This window comes from Solenopsis invicta, chromosome 7 (assembly GCF_016802725.1).
Source record: "Solenopsis invicta isolate M01_SB chromosome 7, UNIL_Sinv_3.0, whole genome shotgun sequence".
Classification (NCBI taxonomy): Eukaryota; Metazoa; Arthropoda; class Insecta; order Hymenoptera; family Formicidae; genus Solenopsis; species Solenopsis invicta.
The window spans coordinates 8,305,868-8,325,608 of record NC_052670.1 but is presented as its reverse complement, the minus strand read 5'-3'; the positions used below and the strand labels follow the sequence as shown (position 1 = coordinate 8,325,608).

The window sequence follows — 19,741 nt, the reverse complement described above, 5'->3', positions numbered from 1 at the left end:
AATACGGCGATAACGACCGTTCGAATTACCTGGCGCGGTACGACGGCCTGGTAGAGGAGAATAGTGGCGTAGGCGGTAGCGATGACGAGCGCTAGCGCCTGCAGGCCACGTCTCGTCGGCAGACCTCGTGGCATCATGCCCGCGCCGACGGCGAGCGACGTACGTGCCTGGGGGCTGCTTGTAGCGGACCACTTGCAGGGCCACGAGCCTAATTCCACCACCGCGGAATCCGCGCATCTATCCTTGGGGCTCATCGACGGCCGCGCCGCTGCTGCTGCTGCTGCGTCGCCACCCTCATTTCGTCCCGCGAACGAAAACGCGCGGACCATAACACGCCGACAACGCTCTCGCGTCCTTCCCGCGTCCTTCTCGCGGCAACGGCGAGTCCCACGCGGTCACGTGATCACCGCGCGCGCGAACCTCCCCCGCGAACTTCACGTTGCTACGCGCTCTCGCCTCCCTCGCGAACTTCACGGCACTTCGCAAATCTGCCGCCTCTTCCTCTTCCTTGTTCGTCCCCTTATGACACTCAAATTCGACAGCTGCTCAATCGTTTGTCAATCATACTCGCGAACGGTCACTGGCGCGTTCACGCAGGACATCGTTTTATCGGATTTCGTATCAATTAGGTGACAACCGATTGAGGACCCGCGCGCACGCACTCACTCATTGGCATGAACGATTCGGCGATCGAAACGATGTGCGACGAAGGATCCGCACTTCGCCGGCGCTTACGAGTGTCACGCACTTCATTTCGGAGCTATCGTCGCGACTATGTCGATCCTTCAAGTTCTAATCCACACAAAGTATCGCGTCAAAGGAGAGAAACACATCGATGAAACATCGTTCGTGCACACCACTCTGCTGTCAGCGTCACTCTTTTCCGGACATTCGCGCCATCAGGTTTCACGTCTCGTTAAATTGTTCGATCGTCAAAGTGCCAATACTCCGAGAGAAAGAGAAAATAACAGTCCGCGCGAACGACGGTAACGTGAAACGCAAACCCAACACACACCGCGAACGTCCACTGTTACCCGGCGCGCGACGGATCACCGACTGATCACATGAGCCGTTGCCGTGACTACGCTGTAAACATCGCCATAGCAGGCACGTCGCCGGCCGCTGGTGGGAGGAGGGAGAAGTGGTGCCAACAGGCGTGCGGCAGCCGCCCTTTGGGAGGGGATAGATCGAAAAATGCGTACACCGCTTTTTTTTCAAACGTCACACAACAAATGTGAGGAAAAATGTATATCGAAAAAAGTGTTTTTGATATACGAAACGTTTTGGACCTGAACATGCGTGTGGATGTATAAATACACAAGATTAAGTAGTAATTAAATACAATAGTTAAAAATTTTAACAATAAATTAAAATATCTAACAAAGAGTATTTTGACCAATAAGAACTAGCACAAGATATTTTTGTGCAATTCTTAGCTTTTTATTACAAACGTCCTTTACAATCGTTTATAAAAGCTGTCAAGTACACAAAAATATTCTGTATTAACTCTTATTGGTCAAAATACCTTCTTTGTAGATATTTCAATTTCGTATATAGAGCCTTTAATTTCATTAATTTTTTTATTTTATAAAATAAGTTATAAAATCAATAACTTAATGTTTGTTAATTTTTAATGATTTAATTTTTAACTGTTAGTAGTTGCTCTTTAAACATGAACTTTAATTTATAAACTTTTACTTAAATTAAAAATGTAAAAAATACATGCTCATATTAAAAAAAACATTTAGTTGTTATATATAAAAAAAAATAAAACATTTTTACATTTTGTATTCAATCAAATTGGCGAACATCACCCTAGAAGCTTTTAAATTTATATTGGCTTAGAATTATATTTTATTCGTTTAATTATATTTAAATAATAATAATATAAATAATGCTTAGATTTATATATCTTTTAAAACTTTTTTATGTATTATTTCTCAAAATATTTTTTTAATAATATATTGATAAATTCGATTTCAAAACAATTATAAATAAAAACGCTATGAACATTGTTTACATCTTACAATACAGAAAATTTAATAATTATAATAAAACAACACATGTATTTTTTCATTATAAACCTTTAATATTTAATGCATGTTTTAATTGATATAGTATTGTATTTTTATTGAGAGAGATATTTTTATTGATGTTACGGAAACAAAATAAGAATATATATTATACATAAGACACACAGAATGTACAAAAAGGTGTATGTATATTTTTTTTTCTTTTAATAATTATTATGCCGTTTTAAGGGACATCCCAATATAACTATACATTCTCTAAGAAAAAGCAAATTTAAAATCATAATACAAGTGACATATTGCTGTTATTGCGAAAATAAATTGTCGGTAGTCAAATGCATAAAGTTGCTTATTATATGATAAATTAAATTTTTGAATAATGTTTATTTTCATTACCCCATTTACAGTAACACTATTTCACAAATAACTGTCGTTTAGATTGCAAAATCTTATTATGTAATACAAGATTAACATAATTACTTTTAAAACAACTTCATTAAATTACATAATAAAATTAAAGTACAAAAAATTATTATAATTATAAAAATTTTTTTTTCTAAAAACATGTAATTTGTCAACTTGCGCTTTTCGAAAACGTTTAAGACAGTGCAGATAGTAGAGTAAGATGAATTAGATAAAAACAAAGGATTGATTGTTCCTCTCTATCTAATTCACCTTACTCCTTGAATTTAGCATGGAAGAGAACCACAAAATCATAAACATTATCTGGAATTCATAGACATTGACTACATAGTTCAATGTTCACATATATGGGCATAGAGGCGATTTGTGACTGTTCTCAGACTTCTTTCTGATATTATTAAAGATATATTATTAAGGAAATTGATCAAAAATTTTTCAATTCTATTTTATGCATTAAAAACAGAAAAATTAATCTATAATTGAACATAGTTATCATAAAAAAGATTATAAGAAAATGTGTTTTACGATATTACAAGTGGATAATAATGGAAAACTTTTCTGCAAACAATAATAAAATATTCAGCTTTGTTATAACATAAAAATAATCTCCATAATTATTGTATCACTGAGAATATTCATTTATACAAATATTATATGTATATAATATACATGCAATAATACTATAAAATACTGAATAACTGATCTGTCGTATATGCATTGTAGCCTAACTTTATTTTTATAAATTTGTTATATTTTCTGATATCTTCAATCTAAAAATTATACTTTCCTAGGTACTAACGTTCTGAAACTTAATATTCGTGTAATTTATAAATGTTGAACCGTTGCAAATTGATATTGATATTGATATATATATATATATATATATATATATATATATATATATATATATATATATATATATATATATATATATATCAAATAAGTACTGCAAACGCGATTTTACATAAGAAACAAAAAATAAACAAACAAAGAGTGTGAACAAAAAATTAAACAACTTTTAAACCAATAAGTTATGCTCAAATTTTACAGAGATACTCAAATGTATACTATTAAAATATTCTATAAAATCTTTATATTTTTTATGTTTTAAGATATAATTTAAGATACATCCTTAACCCTGTCGTGTCTGATGGCACATGTATGTGCCAAATCTTCAAAAATTTATATCTTCTGAAAAATAAAGATAGCAACTTCTTTCTGATTCATTTTAGACAGAAAGAATAAGACTCTTAACAAAAAAACCAACATACTTAGGAATTTCCCCTCTTGATCTGTATACATTATCAAAAATTCATAAAATGAGTTTAAAGAGAAAAATGCATATCTCTTCCACAAAAATTATGATAGCGAGCCCTTTCTGGGTTCATTTTGAAGATCAATGTAAGGGCTTTTTATTTAAAAAATCACTATTTACTTTCAAAATGATGGATCCAATATGACAGACTAAAATATAAAATTTTTTGAAATTTTAATAAACTCATACTTCAAAGCTGACAAACTGTAGCTCATGAGCTGTTCTACAGATTCTACATGTTCAGATTCTTTCCTGAGTATCCCCCAGATGTCACTTTTATCCTTGTCTAACATTTAGTAAATCATAAGGATAAAATGCCACCAAGGGGACATTCCACAAGAAATCCCAATGTATTCCTGCACAAGAACAGCCAACGAGCCACAGTTTGCCAGGCCTGCTTCAAAAGTTTTTGGTGTCTGATTATGCAACTGTAATCAAACTTTCAAAATTAAATATGGCAGATAAAAATATTAAATTTTGTTGGATTTGAGTAATATTTTAATCTGCCATTCTGCATTTTGAAATTTTGATTATAGATTTATAATCAGCAACCCTAAAAATCTCTAGTACAACGTGAATTAGATGATAATTATTCCTAGAAAAGTCAGGCATAAAAAGGTTAAGCAACATTTTAGTTTAGAAAGAATCTTTTATAATATATCAGCATAATCATGTTTAATCAACAGATTTAACTACAAAAGGCAAGGAGATTTCTTATATTCAGTTTATTAAACAAGTAACTTGTTGCTGGAACCATATAGTCATGTAGATGATCACATATGACAATGTCCCGATATACACTACCAGTACTGAAAATCTATAGTTCATGTCACATATACTATAGATTTCAGTACTAGCAGTAAATTTCAGTATGCAGTCATAATAGATGATGCCATTTACAATTCACAAGTATTTATACACTGTGCATGTTTCATGAAATGTATAAATACAGTGTATGAATACTCTTGAATTGTAAATGACATAATTTACTGTGACTGTGTACCGAAAGTCACTGCCAGTACTGAAAATCTATAGTCTATGTGACTTGAACTGTACATTTTTAATATGGGCAGTGTACATCAGAACGTAGCCTGTCATATTTGATTATCTACACATTCTACACAACCATATCTTGGTTCCAGGTGCAAGTTACTTGTTTGTTCACATGTTTTCTATATAAAATTACAAAAAGAATTCTGTTTCAAACTCTGTCACAAATTATAGATCGTCTAAAAAGGACTTTACACTTTAATTACAAAAATACGAACCCAAAAACGAAGAAATACACAACATTTAATAAAATATTTACCAAGTTGCTCCATGGATGTCATCTTTTAAGTGAAAGTCTGCTGACAACTCGTTCGTTATTCTCGAACCGTACACACGACCGGCCGATTCAATATTACGCTGATAAATACATTACATACGAACGCAAACACGAATAAAAGACGAAACGCACGCGAAGGTATCAATAAGAACTAAGCTTGCGAAAGAGGAACGAGCGGCCAATGCGTCACGTCACCCGAGACAGCGGCGAGAGTCGTTTGAATGGATGCACGCGTAAATAGAAACGAGACAAACTCACTCCCGATTGCAAATCTTATACTCAATATGATCGCACGGCAACAAGTAACGCTTCACTTGACATTCGCGATGTTTTACTGCGTGATGAAGTATCCTATTCCAGGGAATACGTTCGCGCGCGCAAACTTGACGAAGCTACGCAACAACGGCAAGAAGCACACACGATACTCGCGATCACCTCTACGTGCGACTCTGCGGTTCATTGCGTATCAGAATACTCGTTCGCAATCACATCGACACTCTCGAGACCGTATTTGTACACAATTCGGGTTTGGAACACGCGAGAAGCACAGAGAAACGTTTTGTTGTAACGTTCGACGATCGGCGAAATAAACGAATGTGGGGCGCAGTATTATGCAATATGGCGACGATCACGGTGGCACTGCGTGGCACTAGCGGCGCTGCGAGCTGCGACACCGGACCGGAGCAATGGCAGCTCAACGACAATTGCCGAACGGCAGCGAAGATGGCCGAGCTGCCGCTCGCTGAGCGTGAATAGTGGGGGTAGTGGGAGGGTTGGAGGGGGCGTCTGGCGGACTAGACTAGACGGTGGTAGACGGCACGTGATGCGTGGTGCGTCGCGGTGTGGCCTTGTCGAACGTTGACCCGGCGCTACGATCAACAGAGCCCGTTCGTCGGTTAGCAGCGTGCGCCTCAGCTAACGCAGTTTCAACTCGATTTCATACTGTTAGTGAGACTTACTTGTGTCTCATCGAATTCTCGTATCATTACGAACTCTTGTATCATTTGCTAAATCTGGTTACGCGTGATCCCGGTGAAAATAATATATTTATTAAGGAAACATTTATTGCAGCGTTTATGAGATGTTTTTGTTGATAAAATCTCGCATTATCGTATCTTTTAGCTTTGGTTTCGAGAGTGTAATACAAAGTATCGTCATGATCTGCTTTCGCGAGTGTTATATAAAAAAAAATATTGTGTTTTTGATACTGAAAATCCGAACAATCTGACAATGAAAGGAGGAGGAGGCCTACTAGAGGCATCGAGCATCGGCGGAACAACGTGTAGTAAATATAATTTATTTATATATAATATCTTACGCGCGGAAGCGTTGATCATTTTTCAATTAAATATTTAGAATATAAAAATTAGAAAAAAAAATTTTACAAATAAAATTCGATTTTTTACTCACAGATCTGATATGCAACGGAGTGGAGTTGTTCAGCCACGAAGCTGCGATGATACTGTAACATACAAATATAAAATTAAAAAATTAAAACTACACTCAAAATAATCAATATTTGAAAAGTCTATTTTTACACGCACGTCAAAATTTCAAAACTCGACATTTAATTAGATATTTAATAATGCAATCATATCCGAAAAATATCTTTATAAAATTTAATTAAAATTTTATTTGAATTATCTTTCTTTAAGAATTTATTTATTCTTTTTTAGATGAAATTGGATGAAAGGGAAAAAGACTATTAATTTTAAATAAAAAGTTATATTTACCTCAAGATTACTGCGCTGGGGCTCGATGGGCTTCTCCTAGACCTTCGCCTCCTGACAGATCTGGATCAAACCTTCTCGTCCCGTTGCACTCGTGGAATACTTGCGTTAAATACACAAATTACGCCCCTGGACTGATTAAGTCCTATTACTTTAAACGGCACTCCCGGAACAAGCGCGCGCCGCGATGAACCGGTTGTGGTTCGTCTATTTAAATCATCGACGAGTATATATTAGGAGTGTGCGGGTACCCGAAATCGGGTCGGAACCCAAAATCGAAACGGAATCTCAAAATTTTGTAAATTTTGAATACTCTGATTTAAAATCGGGTTAAGTAGCGGCCAGAGATCTAGATACTTTATACACTGATGTGAGAAAAAAATTACTAAATTTACGTAAAGCATTTTGTTTATATTGAATTATTAAATTTGAATACTGCCAATGAAATATTAACTTACAGTATATAAGTATTTACTCAATAAAAAATGATAATTAAATTAGTGTACTAAATATATATTTACGGAAAAAATTTTATTTGGACAATATTTAAATAAATAATTATTAAAACTTAGTAATTTTTTTCTCACATCAGTGTATAAGATATTTAGATCTATGACCACTTCTTGACCCGATTTTAGATCCAAGTACTCAAAATTTACAAAATTTTGGGATTTTGTCTCGATTTCGAGTTCCGACGAGATTTCGGGACCCGACTCGATTTCAGGTATCCAAACTTTACAAACTTTCGGGTTCCGAACCGATCCCGAAAAAAAAATCCTGACTGGACCCAAAGCTCAGATACCCGTAATTTTGAATACCCGCACATCCCTAGTATATATACGACAGATTATACGTAAAATAAGTTCGCTGAAGCAAATAAAAAATTAATTGAGGGTATATATTTGAAAATAGATTTTCCGGCCAGATTTTATTTTTCATTAAACCTAATCAAATTAATTTATCCGGCCGTATGTCAAAGCCAAAGAATTCGAGTAACGACGAATCGATTACGATTGAATTAAAAAAATAAAAAATTTTTTTATGTTTTTTTATCAAAAAGATGTGTGTATTTTAAAGAAAAAAAGTTACAAAAAATTGTGTTTAATAATATAATTAAAACGATAAATATAATTTTTAAAGACGATTACTTGCTTTTTCAAAATTTTTTGTTATATAGCCAATATAGGAGTCTACTCTTCTGAATTTTATTTACTTCATCTCGTATAATATCTGAAAATGTAACTAGGACAGCTTATTTGTATTTATAGCCCACAAGAATATGATACATTGAAAATATAAGTGAGTAAAAAATATTCACAAAATTTTATATACCTGCTTACAATGAGAAAAATAAAATGATTATATTAAAAAAAAACTTAAATAATTGAGCGTTTTGATAAAACCAGAAGCAAAATTTTTGATAATTATAACAGGATTTTAGTTAAAATAATCTGACCGATTGACAGATTTAACTGTAAATTGGCAATTCCTACAAAATTTTTGATTTGTCCATTCTGAATAGAAGTATTCGTTAAATCTACTGGATTTCTAAATGATGCAACACTTTTCCAAGTGATAAAGTTTAACTTTAAAAAAATTATTTTATATCTATGCAGGTATTTAAATTCCACTCACGTGCAAGAGATATCGCTTCTTACGCAATTAGCGAAAGAACGATTTAACAATTCAAACGCGCTAGATACGGGATCGATAGTGAGCTCGTTGCGAATGAGTTCTCCCTTTTGTGTCACGTTTAACGCACGTCTAACGTCGACTAAGCTTTCTCAACCACGATTCATACGACACCTGTATTTGCTACAAGCCATAGTCGCAGGCAGCAAGTCACTTAAAGGAGACGCACTTTCTGGGGTGCTTTGTCAACCCGCGACATGCTCACAAATCGTGATTGATCCAGCTGATCGGCCGGTTAGACGCTAAGTTCAATGAGACATGGTCTCATTGAACCGATAACGTGACGAGAAGAGAGAGTGTACATTGCAACGATCTCCAATATCGAGTCGTATCTCTTAATAATACATGTGCCAAACCGAACGCGAAAATTAGTATATGGGCGAATCACAATGTTCAGTGATAGAATTTAACTTTAAAAAAATCATTTTTTATCTATGCAGGTATTTAAGTTCCTGTCACGTGCAAGAGACATCGCTTGTTACCCAATTAGCGAAAGGACGATTAAACAATTCAAACGCGCTGGATACGGGATCGATAGTGAGCTCGTTGCGAATGAGTTCTCCCTTTTGTGTCACGTTTAACGCACGTCTAACGTCGACTAAGCTTTCTCAACCACGATTCATACGACACCTGTATTTGCTACAAGCCATAGTCGCAGGCAGCAAGTCACTTAAAGGAGACGCACTTTCTGGGGTGCTTTGTCAACCCGCGACATGCTCACAAATCGTGATTGATCCAGCTGATCGGCCGGTTAGACGCTAAGTTCAATGAGACATGGTTTCATTGAACCGATAACGTGACGAGAAGAGAGAGTGTACATTGCAACGATCTCCAATATCGAGTCGTACCTCTTAATAATACATGTGCCAAACCGAACGCGAAAATTAATATTTGGACAAATCACAATGTTCAGTGATAGAATTTAACTTTAAAAAAATCATTTTTCATCTATGCAGGTATTTAAGTTCCTGTCACGTGCAAGAGACATTGCTTGTTACCCAATTAGCGAAAGGACAATTAAACAATTCAAACGCGCTGGATACGGGATCGATTGTGAGCTCGTTGCGAATGAGTTCTCCCTTTTGTGTCACGTTTAACGCACGTCTAACGTCGACTAAGCTTTCTCAACCACGATTCATACGACACCTGTATTTGCTACAAGCCATAGTCGCAGGCAGCAAGTCACTTAAAGGAGACGCACTTTCTGGGGTGCTTTGTCAACCCGCGACATGCTCACAAATCGTGATTGATCCAGCTGATCGGCCGGTTAGACGCTAAGTTCAATGAGACATGGTTTCATTGAACCGATAACGTGACGAGAAGAGAGAGTGTACATTGCAACGATCTCCAATATCGAGTCGTACCTCTTAATAATACATGTGCCAAACCGAACGCGAAAATTAATATTTGGACAAATCACAATGTTCAGTGATAGAATTTAACTTTAAAAAAATCATTTTTCATCTATGCAGGTATTTAAGTTCCTGTCACGTGCAAGAGACATTGCTTGTTACCCAATTAGCGAAAGGACAATTAAACATTTCAAACGCGCTGGATACGGGATCGATAGTGAGCTCGTTGCGAATGAGTTCTCCCTTTTGTGTCACGTTTAACGCACGTCTAACGTCGACTAAGCTTTCTCAACCACGATTCATACGACACCTGTATTTGCTACAAGCCATAGTCGCAGGCAGCAAGTCACTTAAAGGAGACGCACTTTCTGGGGTGCTTTGTCAACCCGCGACATGCTCACAAATCGTGATTGATCCAGCTGATCGGCCGGTTAGACGCTAAGTTCAATGAGACATGGTCTCATTGAACCGATAACGTGACGAGAAGAGAGAGTGTACATTGCAACGATCTCCAATATCGAGTCGTATCTCTTAATAATACATGTGCCAAACCGAACGCGAAAATTAGTATATGGGCGAATCACAATGTTCAGTGATAGAATTTAACTTTAAAAAAATCATTTTTTATCTATGCAGGTATTTAAGTTCCTGTCACGTGCAAGAGACATCGCTTGTTACCCAATTAGCGAAAGGACGATTAAACAATTGAAACGCGCTGGATACGGGATCGATAGTGAGCTCGTTGCGAATGAGTTCTCCCTTTTGTGTCACGTTTAACGCACGTCTAACGTCGACTAAGCTTTCTCAACCACGATTCATACGACACCTGTATTTGCTACAAGCCATAGTCGCAGGCAGCAAGTCACTTAAAGGAGACGCACTTTCTGGGGTGCTTTGTCAACCCGCGACATGCTCACAAATCGTGATTGATCCAGCTGATCGGCCGGTTAGACGCTAAGTTCAATGAGACATGGTTTCATTGAACCGATAACGTGACGAGAAGAGAGAGTGTACATTGCAACGATCTCCAATATCGAATCGTACCTCTTAATAATACATGTGCCAAACCGAACGCGAAAATTAATATTTGGACAAATCACAATGTTCAGTGATAGAATTTAACTTTAAAAAAATCATTTTTCATCTATGCAGGTATTTAAGTTCCTGTCACGTGCAAGAGACATTGCTTGTTACCCAATTAGCGAAAGGACAATTAAACAATTTAAACGCGCTGGATACGGGATCGATAGTGAGCTCGTTGCAAATGAGTTCTCCCTTTTGTGTCACGTTTAACGCACGTCTAACGTCGACTAAGCTTTCTCAACCACGATTCATACGACACCTGTATTTGCTACAAGCCATAGTCGCAGGCAGCAAGTCACTTAAAGGAGACGCACTTTCTGGGGTGCTTTGTCAACCCGCGACATGCTCACAAATCGTGATTGATCCAGCTGATCGGCCGGTTAGACGCTAAGTTCAATGAGACATGGTTTCATTGAACCGATAACGTGACGAGAAGAGAGAGTGTACATTGCAACGATCTCCAATATCGAGTCGTACCTCTTAATAATACATGTGCCAAACCGAACGCGAAAATTAATATTTGGACAAATCACAATGTTCAGTGATAGAATTTAACTTTAAAAAAATCATTTTTCATCTATGCAGGTATTTAAGTTCCTGTCACGTGCAAGAGACATTGCTTGTTACCCAATTAGCGAAAGGACAATTAAACATTTCAAACGCGCTGGATACGGGATCGATAGTGAGCTCGTTGCGAATGAGTTCTCCCTTTTGTGTCACGTTTAACGCACGTCTAACGTCGACTAAGCTTTCTCAACCACGATTCATACGACACCTGTATTTGCTACAAGCCATAGTCGCAGGCAGCAAGTCACTTAAAGGAGACGCACTTTCTGGGGTGCTTTGTCAACCCGCGACATGCTCACAAATCGTGATTGATCCAGCTGATCGGCCGGTTAGACGCTAAGTTCAATGAGACATGGTTTCATTGAACCGATAACGTGACGAGAAGAGAGAGTGTACATTGCAACGATCTCCAATATCGAATCGTACCTCTTAATAATACATGTGCCAAACCGAACGCGAAAATTAATATTTGGACAAATCACAATGTTCAGTGATAGAATTTAACTTTAAAAAAATCATTTTTCATCTATGCAGGTATTTAAGTTCCTGTCACGTGCAAGAGACATTGCTTGTTACCCAATTAGCGAAAGGACAATTAAACAATTTAAACGCGCTGGATACGGGATCGATAGTGAGCTCGTTGCAAATGAGTTCTCCCTTTTGTGTCACGTTTAACGCACGTCTAACGTCGACTAAGCTTTCTCAACCACGATTCATACGACACCTGTATTTGCTACAAGCCATAGTCGCAGGCAGCAAGTCACTTAAAGGAGACGCACTTTCTGGGTTGCTTTGTCAACCCGCGACATGCTCACAAATCGTGATTGATCCAGCTGATCGGCCGGTTAGACGCTAAGTTCAATGAGACATGGTTTCATTGAACCGATAACGTGACGAGAAGAGAGAGTGTACATTGCAACGATCTCCAATATCGAGTCGTACCTCTTAATAATACATGTGCCAAACCGAACGCGAAAATTAATATTTGGACAAATCACAATGTTCAGTGATAGAATTTAACTTTAAAAAAATCATTTTTCATCTATGCAGGTATTTAAGTTCCTGTCACGTGCAAGAGACATTGCTTGTTACCCAATTAGCGAAAGGACAATTAAACAATTCAAACGCGCTGGATACGGGATCGATAGTGAGCTCGTTGCGAATGAGTTCTCCCTTTTGTGTCACGTTTAACACACGTCTAACGTCGACTAAGCTTTCTCAACCACGATTCATACGACACCTGTATTTGCTACAAGCCATAGTCGCAGGCAGCAAGTCACTTAAAGGAGACGCACTTTCTGGGGTGCTTTGTCAACCCGCGACATGCTCACAAATCGTGATTGATCCAGCTGATCGGCCGGTTAGACGCTAAGTTCAATGAGACATGGTCTCATTGAACCGATAACGTGACGAGAAGAGAGAGTGTACATTGCAACGATCTCCAATATCGAGTCGTACCTCTTAATAATACATGTGCCAAACCGAACGCGAAAATTAGTATATGGGCGAATCACAATGTTCAGTGATAGAATTTAACTTTTAAAAAATCATTTTTTATCTATGCAGGTATTTAAGTTCCTGTCACGTGCAAGAGACATCGCTTGTTACCCAATTAGCGAAAAGACGATTAAACAATTCAAACGCGCTGGATACGGGATCGATAGTGAGCTCGTTGCGAATGAGTTCTCCCTTTTGTGTCACGTTTAACGCACGTCTAACGTCGACTAAGCTTTCTCAACCACGATTCATACGACACCTGTATTTGCTACAAGCCATAGTCGCAGGCAGCTAGTCACTTAAAGGAGACGCACTTTCTGGGGTGCTTTGTCAACCCGCGACATGCTCACAAATCGTGATTGATCCAGCTGATCTGCCGGTTAGACACTAAGTTCAATGAGAGATGATCTCATTGAACCGATAACGTGACGAGAAGAGAGAGTGTACATTGCAACCATCTCCGATACCGAATCGTACCCCGTAATTGCACATGTACCCAATTGAACGCATAAATTATTTTCGATTGGTTGAAGTACCGTGTACCACAAAAAAGATTAAATTGAAATATAAATGCACTAAAAAAATAAGGTCTTGTTGTTTAAATATTTCTTAAAGTCAACCAGTATGCTTGTTTAAAAATGGACAAATAAAAAAAAATATATATATATATTGTAGAAGTTTCCAAGTTAAAATGTAGTCTATAAAACTTTCTAATTATAAGATATCGAGTTCTATTATAATTATCAGAAAAATATAATTTCATCAAAACGCACGCATACAGAAAAAAATAGTGTCAAATCAACAATTTATTATTTTTTATATAAATGAGAATATAAAATTTTTTTGGAAAAATTTATAAACCGACATAATTTTTTTACATGAAGAAAAAGTATTTTTTGTTAATGCAAATTGTGTCTGTTTAAGATTATAAAATCTTTCAAGAAAATTTTATATTTTTTTTTACACTGAAAAAATGATCTAATTATATTATCAAAACTTATATGATTAAGAGTTCGTGATGAATCCAAAAGCAGTATTTTTGTTTTTATTTTGTTAATTTTATTATGGGATTATATCTAAATATTAGATTTTTATTTACTACCTGTATCAAATTAATATAATTTATTGCTTTGTTTATTAAAGTGTAAACAAATATCTTACAATTAGTATGTGTATTCAAGTCATTATATTTCTTTACAAAATTTAATACTAATTGTACATTTTTATTTGGATTCTAATATGTTCTAATAAGAAATATGAATGACACCTTTCTTTAGAATTTGTATATTTTATAGTATAAATCATTTGTGAGCTATTCTCTAACATGAGTTTCGGATGAAATAAGCAAACAAATTTTTAATATTATGGTTATTTAAAATGAGTTTAACAAATTGTATTTTTGCGTTAGTTTTTTTTATCTCTACTAAAGCTTTATATTTTTTTAATTCAATATTATTCAATTTGTCATTATTCATTTTGGTATAAATATAATTCTTATTCATTAAATTATTATTATGTATGAAACCCGATAAAAATTTGGATTTATTATTAGGTCTTAAAATAATTATTATTTACGGAATTATTTTTCTGTCACGATATAATTTTAATTTATAGAATTATTATTATGTCATGACATAATTTTAATAAATAAAATTATTGTTATGTTATGACATAATTTTAATTCACCTATTTAAAACTATGTCTTGACAGAATTATTTTTATGGCCATAATAAAAAATTTGAATTTTTATTATGTCTGGACATAATAATAATTTCATTAATTAAAATAATGGACGCGACATAATTTTATTTATTTAAACTCAATTTTTTTGAGACAATTTATTTTAAACGTTTTTGTTAGAGAACGTTTCTTTTATATTATTGAAAAGTAAAATGGCTTGCTATAATTCATAGTGTTGTTACCTTTTTTATAAATTTTTTTCATACTCACGAATCAATGCGCAAGAGTGGCGTTAATGGACACATCGCTGCGATGAATCTGTAACATATAGATGTATCGATCCTTATTAATATAGCTCTCAAAATAATCAACGATTCAAAAGACAATTTTTACAGGCAGAATTTTTTAATTGCTTTTAAATTAAAATATTATAATTATGCATTTTCAAAAAAAATAACTTCATAAAAATAAATTTATAAATTTTAAATTAAAATATTTTTTTTTCTTAATTATTATTTTTAAAATATTGAGACAAACCATTAATTTTACGTATGTAAGCAATAATGCTTACCGCAAAGTTTGTCTACCGAAACCCGAATTTATTTCCGAGTTGTCAGATCTTCTCTTCAGATTATATTTCCACGATGTGCAATAATAGAATTGTAGTACATACGATATTATACGATCTGTAACACAAAAAAGTATTCAAATATAAAAAATGTTCAAATAAAAATAATATTGAAAATATATATATGAGAAAATTATTCTTCCATGCAAGTATCGTTTTTTATTAATAATTTTGTTAAATATGTAATAAAAGTATAAAGTTTTAATGAAAATAAATTAAAATACCAGAACCGCGCGCTATGTCGTAAACGAATATCGAATCTATGTTTTATGCGATAATTAGATGTTGTTTAAAAATAAATGCATGGTTAATTTAAACTTTGCTTACTAATTAAATGAATCGTAACGCCATTCGTCCCGGAGTTGATTCTTTCTGCGTACGCCGCGTTCTGCAAATAAAAAGTAAATACAATTAAGAAGACAAAGTGGATTCATTTCCCGCGCGGATAACTTCATAGCGACGCTGCACTTGTGACGTAATAACGCTACACATCCTGCTCTCAACTTCACATTTATGCATTGGTCCGCGTCTCAAGCAATAAATGTACGTTGTCTTTTATGACGATTATTATTTCGTATTATATGTTAGAAGCATATTAATATTATAAACTCGACATCCGCGCGCGTTACTTGCAATCAGATAATATATGTATCGCCGTTGTCAACAGTTAGCGCAATATATCTTTGATCAAGTAATTGTCGCGAAATACGCATTTGTACGAATCACCGATAGGAGTATGGAATTTGTATATTACGCGTCGACTAAGCTGATAATATGGACGCGATCGAGATTGAGATTGATTTCGTTTATCTGTTAAACGAGTCGCGACGCCGCTCGCTCCAGTTCCGATCCATCCTGCATCCGCCGCGTTTTGCAATCAGACACGTAAACGTGAATCAAGATGGCGAGCCGGCTTCGTTCTCGCGCAGTGAATTTTACACGCCAAGCTCGACGCCACGCTCACGCCGCGGCCGCGCAACGTACGAATATTAAATCTACTTTACGCGATGATTAACTTTTGGCAATAACTATTAATGTTACAGGTTTTGCTCACTTGTTAAACGAGCCGCAATGACGCCTCCGTTCCGAAGCACGTCCATCTCGCGTCCGTGGCGTTCTGTAAAAGAAACGTGAATGCACCTGAAGGTGGCGAGAAGCGGCTTCGTCTTCGCGCGGTCAACTTCACGCGACAAGACTGACGCCGCGTCCGCGCCACCACAGCGACTCTATCATGTCCCGCACTCGGCGTTTATGCATTTTCCGCAATATATTATCGAGCAGCAAACTTGTCTTTTCTGATTATTTCGCATTCGCTAAAGTAAGCGTACTAATATTATGATGAAGTATCCGCGCGCGTTACTCGCAATATAATATGCTCGTCGTTTTGTCAATCATTCGCGCGATACATTTTTTCGATACTAATTAATACGGAATGCGCATTATCGATCAGCTAATTAATATGCAAGCGCCGAATCTTTATGCGAGGATTAACTTGATTGGCGGTAAATGTTTTCGCGAGATTAATATAGATTTACCTATTAACGAGTTTGCGAAGCCACTCGCTCCCGCCTCGATCTGCATTGCGTCCACTGCGTTTTGCAATTGGACAGTAATGGCGAGCCGGCTTTGTTCCCGTACGGGGATAACTTTACGTCGCGATCGCGCTTATAATTTCGATTAGAACAAGTGTAATTAAGACAGATTCGCGCGCGTTACTCGCAATATCGACGATATGTATTAATGCGAGATTGATAATTGTTTCGTTTACCTGTTAAATGAGTCGCAATATCATTCGCGCCAGTGCGATCCGTCCGCATTCGCCGCGTTCCGCAGGTGAAAAGAGCGAGAAGCGGCTTCGTCTCCGCCTCGCGGTCGACTTCTAAGATCGATACTACGTATGTATCTCGATTGATCTCGATCTTAACTTTCCGTTTATTTTTTGCATTACAATGCAAATTATTATTATGTTTAAGACACGTCTCAGATTATAATTACTTCTAAATAACAATTAAAAAATGTAAATGAATTAAAATATGAGTCAAATTGTCTCCCTATACGATATCGATTCTTATCGATTCTTATCGAGTCCTATTGGCTTTACGCCGCTGTTGTGAATAGAGAAAGCGCGAGAGACGGAGAGAGAAAAAGAGAGCGCGCGATAAATTTTATGCCCTTTAACGGCATGAAAACTATCTAGAATAATTCTTTTTAGATTTTTGAAAATCGAAAGTTAAATAACTATAACTTTATACATGACGGCACAGATGTGCGGAAATGGTCTCATCATTTGAATACGTTTTCCAACAACGTTACTGTACACGCGACAACAGGTTAAATGTAACAATGATTAATACAAAATCTGATAAATTAGCACGTTTAATAAATTTTTACGTTTTGTACTTTTTTTCGAATTTTTAGCAGTGTTTTCCTTGTTCATAATTTTGGTTTTTAACAGTCAAATATTAATTAAATTTTTTTTTTCAAATTGATATAAAATGATTATTTACAGATTGTTAATAGATAAAGATAACATCAAACCTATCTCATGTATAAAAGCCCGCACACGCGGATTAAACAAAATATAAAGATAAAAAGTAGAAAATAATAAAATGCGTGTATATGTGCATGATTAAATTTATAATGCAGGTATATAGTTTTTTTAATTTATTAATATGTTTTAAAATTCTTTATTAATTGTATATATAATCTAATAACATTTTTATGTTATTAATTATATATACAATATACTATTATAGTATATTATATTTTTACGTTTATAGATTTGTAATTAAGTTATTTTACACAAAAACAACAATATTTAAACAATTAATATTTAAATAAATTACGAAATGTAAAGTTTTTTGTTCACAAAGTTTTTCAACGCATTATTGGCGACAGAGGTGTTCCTCTCATCAAATATCATATTACTTTAAAAATATCAGGACAAGTTTTATTTCGGAAAATCAATTATAATAGTTATTTATTATATGATAAATAAAATTTTTAAATGTTTATTTTTATTACCCCATTTACATGCAATATTATCTTACAAATGACTGTCGTTTAGATTGCAAAATCTTATTATGAAATACATAATAATTACTTTTAAAACAACTTTATTAAATTACATAATAAAAATAAAATACAAAAAGTTATTATAATTATAAAAATACTTTTTCCTAAAAACGTCTAATTTGTCAACGTGCGCTTTTCTTTGTTTAAGACAGTGCAAATTGTCAAGAGAGAGGTGAATTAGTTAAACAAAGACAAAAGACTGATTGTTCAACTATACCTGAGCCACCTTACTCCTTGAAGCATGGAAGAAAACCACTAAATCATGGACATTACCTGTGGAATTCGTAGACATTGAATAGTTCAATGTCTAATTCAATGTTCACATTTTGTGGGCACAGAGGCTGTTTTCAGATTTTTTTCTGATATTGTTAAAGATATATTATTAAGAAAATTGGTTGAAAATTTTTTAAATTCTATTTTATGCATTAAAAACAGAAAAATTGATCTATAATTGAACATAACTATCATAAAAAAGATTATAAAAAATGTGTTTTGTAATATTACAAGTGGATAGTAATGAAAAACTTTTCTGCAAGCAATAATAAAATATTCAGCTCTGTTATAACGTAAAAATAATCTCTATAATTATTGTATCACTCAGAATATTCATTTATACAAATATTATATGTGTATACATGCAATAATATTATAAAATACTGAATAACTGATCTGTTGTATATAATATGTGCATTGTAGCCTTTGTTTTTATAAATTTCTGTTAATTTTCTGATATCCTCAATTAAGAAATTATACTTTCCTAGCGACCAACGTTTCGAAACCAAATAATTGTGTGATTTATAAATGTCAACCCGTTGCAAATTGATATATATCAGCTACAGACAGCAGATAATATACCCTTGGGAGTAATCTTAATTGATCGTTAGTAACATCGCGATTACTGAAATACGTCGTCCATTTTATTAATCATACGTAGTATAAATTTATTGTATTTTATTGATAAGAAATATATCGTTTTCAGCAGAGATAAGAAGTAATGAGTTACAATAAGTAACGCCGTTATTTATTATCGTTACTTTTTTTTATAATACTGTTTTATAATTTGGTAATAGCATTACAATTTTCCATAATTTTATAACTCTAACTTGTAACTTTACTTGTTACGTAAACTTTAACGGTTTTTTTTTGCTTAGTAATAAATCAACTAACCAATTACTTTTTTCAATGAATAATGCATAATGAAAACAAGTTATTTGTCAAAAGTAATTAATCCAACTCTTACTATGAAACTCTTATTATGAAAAATATATCAATGCCAAATTGTTATTATAAAAAAATAAGAATAATAGTGACTTGTTATTTGTAACGCGTTATTTTCCATCCC

General features: G+C 34.7%; 1 protein-coding gene across 4 annotated transcripts in view; it reads right to left on the bottom strand.

The window, feature by feature from the left end:
- The window catches only part of LOC105201656 (fringe glycosyltransferase), a 116,207-nt gene extending 99,039 nt beyond the window's left edge, over nucleotides 1–17,168 (bottom strand). Inside the window, exons 1-8 of one of the 4 annotated variants that reach the window (XM_039451447.1) lie at nucleotides 17,093–17,168; nucleotides 16,379–16,441; nucleotides 15,652–15,712; nucleotides 15,268–15,382; nucleotides 14,967–15,014; nucleotides 6,829–7,032; nucleotides 6,506–6,557; nucleotides 30–1,170 (exon numbers count right to left, since the gene is read on the bottom strand). In XM_039451447.1, coding sequence (XP_039307381.1) covers nucleotides 30–329 — 300 coding nt within the window. In that variant the 5' untranslated portion in view covers nucleotides 330–1,170; nucleotides 6,506–6,557; nucleotides 6,829–7,032; ... (3 more) ...; nucleotides 16,379–16,441; nucleotides 17,093–17,168. Of the gene's footprint in view, nucleotides 1–29; nucleotides 1,171–6,505; nucleotides 6,558–6,828; nucleotides 7,202–14,966; nucleotides 15,015–15,267; nucleotides 15,383–15,651; nucleotides 15,713–16,378; nucleotides 16,442–17,092 lie in introns of those variants that run through there. The other 3 variants (XM_039451445.1, XM_039451446.1, XM_011169756.3) reach the window with 3 other exon arrangements.
- Nucleotides 17,169–19,741: the final 2,573 nt, after the last annotated feature.